The 3,375-nt window shown below is 48.6% G+C and overlaps 1 protein-coding gene across 1 annotated transcript; it reads right to left on the bottom strand.

Annotated features, from left to right (window-relative positions):
• Nucleotides 1–277: 277 nt before the first annotated feature.
• On the bottom strand, nt 278–881 carry LOC308611581 (Golgi-associated RAB2B interactor protein 3-like; the record flags this gene model as incomplete). Its single annotated transcript, XM_081260305.1, has 2 exons — nt 278–304; nt 351–881. 2 exons carry the CDS (start codon nt 879–881, stop codon nt 278–280), a joined length of 558 nt encoding a protein of 185 aa, XP_081116431.1.
• Nucleotides 882–3,375: the final 2,494 nt, after the last annotated feature.

Below are 3,375 nucleotides of genomic sequence, written 5' to 3'. Positions count from 1 at the left end.
GGGATTACAGCCCTGGTGAGGAGACCAGTGCAGCTGATAATGATACCTAAGGTCTCTCTGAAATTCAGCCCTGTGGGACAAGGTGGAGAAGCACTCGGAACCTCTCCAGTGTGGTGAATCCCATAGTGATAGCTCGTTTGTCCCTGACCCTTTTCAACAATAGAAGGTATTTCCCAGGTGAGTCTCAGAGAGCACCAAAGGCTATGAAGGACCAGCTTTGCCCTGCTCTCCCAAAGCACCCTGCCCCGTGTTCTTGAGTCTCTGTGGGTGCTTCCCACTAGGATTTTGGCATCCTCTGTAGTCGCTGCATCTCCAGTTTGGAGCATCGGGGTACTGCTGTAACTGTCTACCGGTGGTCTCAGGATATAGACAAGCTTTTCCCAATGGGAAAAGAGGTCTTTTTGTGCATCGGAAGAGGGGCACAGCTGCAGATAGAAAGTCCGGCCGGTAGCAAGATTCAGGCACAGCTGCTGTTTCTCACGGTTGTGGATGGAGATCTTGACAAACTTCAAGGGAAGCAGCCTGGTGAGCTCTAGGGTCTTCACGGGCTTGCAACCTCTCCCCTTGGTGATCCCGGCGCATCTGACATGCTCTTCACAGACTTTCGTTGTTCGGGCCAGCAGCATGACGTCAGGTAGTGGGAAGAGGGGGCTGGTGGATGCGACACCCACAGTCACCCTTCGGACGCGGTTGTCTAGGTCAATCAGTTCTCCTTTCTTGCTGACCTGGATAAAGTCGCTCTCAAACATGGGAGCGTACTTGAAAATGTCATACTCTCCTCCCTCGTACAGTTGTCGTTGCAGGACCCCCATGGAGGTCCTCAACACCCCCACTGAACAGTAGCTATTGGCCGTGTAATGAGGTAAACTCTCACTGCTCATGGCTCTCTTCGTTCAAGACAGAGCCACCAGCCACAAATTGAGTCTCGGAGAGAGAGAGGGAACGAAAGCAACTCGTCACCTCCCTGCAGGACTCTGCCAGAGTCTCTTGGCCCGACCATATTTATACCGCAAGTCCTTTGTGACCCGTCACCATCACATCGCACACCCCTTTGTTGAGCCTCCAAGTCCCCACCCCCTTGGGGCAGGCTCACCAGCCTCCCCCTAAACCAACCACCATGTCCATAGGGAACAGGCTGACCCTGCCAGGGTATAGGTGTGGGTAGGCTGGATAGTCTTTCTACTCAAAAGGTTGAGAAAACCCTCCTGCTTTTGTAAATATCTGGGTGGTTTCCAGTCTTGTTGTTGTTACAAATCTCCCTGCAGGGGTCATCTTCGTGCTTCTGCTGAATGATGTCCTGGGGATAAAATCCTGGAAGTGGACTGTGTACTTGCTAAGGGCAGGCATCCTATGGGAATTGCTGTTCTCTGTGTCCCCAGCGTATATAGCACAGTGCTGGCAGGAACTTAGAAAGAGTGCTACGTGTCAGAGTCCCACTGGTACTGTCATTTCCAGGATATGGAGAATTTTCTCACCCATTTTCTCTTTTCAAGGAGGCTAACTTTTGTTTATATTTATATTTATATTTATATTTTTTACAGTTTTAGAAACTTTTTATTGTGAAATATAACACACATTCATGAAAGTGCAGAAAGCATAAATATAGCTTAATGAGTAACAAGAAAGTGAACACCCTTGTAGCTGCCACCCAGAGCAAGAAATAGAACCCTGCCAGCCCCTCTTCTGCATGCTCCCTCCCCACAAAGGTAACCCAAACTTGGATTGCATTTATTTTCTTTTCCTTCTTCTTTTTTATTGATGTATAGTTGATTTACAATGTTGTGTTAATTTGTGTTGTGTTAATTTCTTCGGTTAATTTCTGATTCAGTTTTTTGTATACATACATTCTTTTTCCTATTCTTTTCCATTATGGTTTATCACAGGATACTGAATATAGTTCTCTGTGCTCTACAGTAGGACCCTGCTGTTTATCCATCCTGTAGTTTGTATCTGCTAATCCCAAACTCCCAATCCTTCCCTCCTTGACCCCTGCTTGTTTTTTTGTTTGTTTTTTTTTTTTTTTTGCGGTACGCGGGCCTCTCACTGTTGTGGCCTCTCTCGTTGCGGAGCACAGGCTCCGGAGCCATGGCTCACGGGCCCAGCCGCTCCGCGGCATGTGGGGCCCTCCCGGACCGGGGCACGAACCCGTGTCCCCTGTGTCGGCAGGCAGACTCCCAACCACTGCGCCACCAGGGAAGCCCGAAGCTGAGCTCTTGAACTGGAGTGACCCTTCCGAGAGGGTCTGTGTTGGGCTACGACGGCCTGACCTTCACACTCCACATCAATCATTTCTTGCCGTGCACCTCGGGTGAGGAACCCAGGCAATTTCCAAACTCACTGCCAGCTGAAGGCTTTCTGTGGGATGCACCCCCAGCAGCTGGGGCCACAAGTCCTTCGTTGAAGAAATGCACCCCACGTGGATATTTCAAATGGAACGGTGTCTTTCAAAGCATACCCTCCAATCTCCTCATTATATAGATCCTGTGGCCCCAAATAGGAAGTAACATAAAGTCCCATATTAACAACCCCCCCAGCCAAATACTTCTTTTCACAGAAACCACAGTACCCTCCACAAAGTGCACATTTGATCAGGCCACTCCCCTCTTGAAAACATATCATGGCTTTGCATCACTCCAAGGTCAGAAATCAAACTCCTTTAAATGGACCTCAAAGCCTTGCATGGCGTGGCCCCTGCTGTGTTCCCCAGCATCACATCACGCTTGCTGTGCCAGCCACGACACTGCCTTCAATATGCCTCCCACCGTAGCACATCTTCAACAATCCTGTGAATGACCTTATTTTGCTGTAGGGAAGAAAACCCTTTCTAGTATGTATGTGTGTTGCCAGACTTGAAGTTTGGGACATTGGTTAGTTTGTAATCAACCATCCATTGCCTAATTGCACTTGCAGCTGCAGAATTGCTACCACGGTGATGAATATTGCTGTCCAAAATATTGGCCTTTATCTGATAGGGTGTACTGACTTGATACCCAAATTGATGTCTCCCTCCAGAGGAAGATGCCTGTCGCTTTGAAATACGTAGGTATCTGTGCATGTGTCTCTTGATGAACCGTCAAGATAGAAAAGGAAATCCAGAGCAAGTGCCAGGCAGGGCACGTTGCGGTGGGCAAGTCCCCACCTCCACTTTACTACTGCACTGGAGGTGTAAATTGTGTCAACTGTGGGTCTGCTCAGCTAACGCCCTGCATAGTGGACTAACTAGGTTCACGTTAAAGAAGTCCTTTGGGGTGAGGGAGTGAGAATGCCTAATACAGGCTAAGAAAGACAAAAGGTAAAGCCAAGGGTACAGAATCCTAAGATGAAGCTGTTTTAAGTAGGCTGATTCAGCCTCTGGCATAGTGAAAATCTGGGGCT

Source organism: Mesoplodon bidens (assembly GCF_964165515.1).
Source record: "Mesoplodon bidens genome assembly, contig: HAP1_SCAFFOLD_644, whole genome shotgun sequence".
NCBI classification, from domain to species: Eukaryota; Metazoa; Chordata; class Mammalia; order Artiodactyla; family Ziphiidae; genus Mesoplodon; species Mesoplodon bidens.
This window is presented reverse-complemented; position numbering and strand designations above follow the sequence as displayed.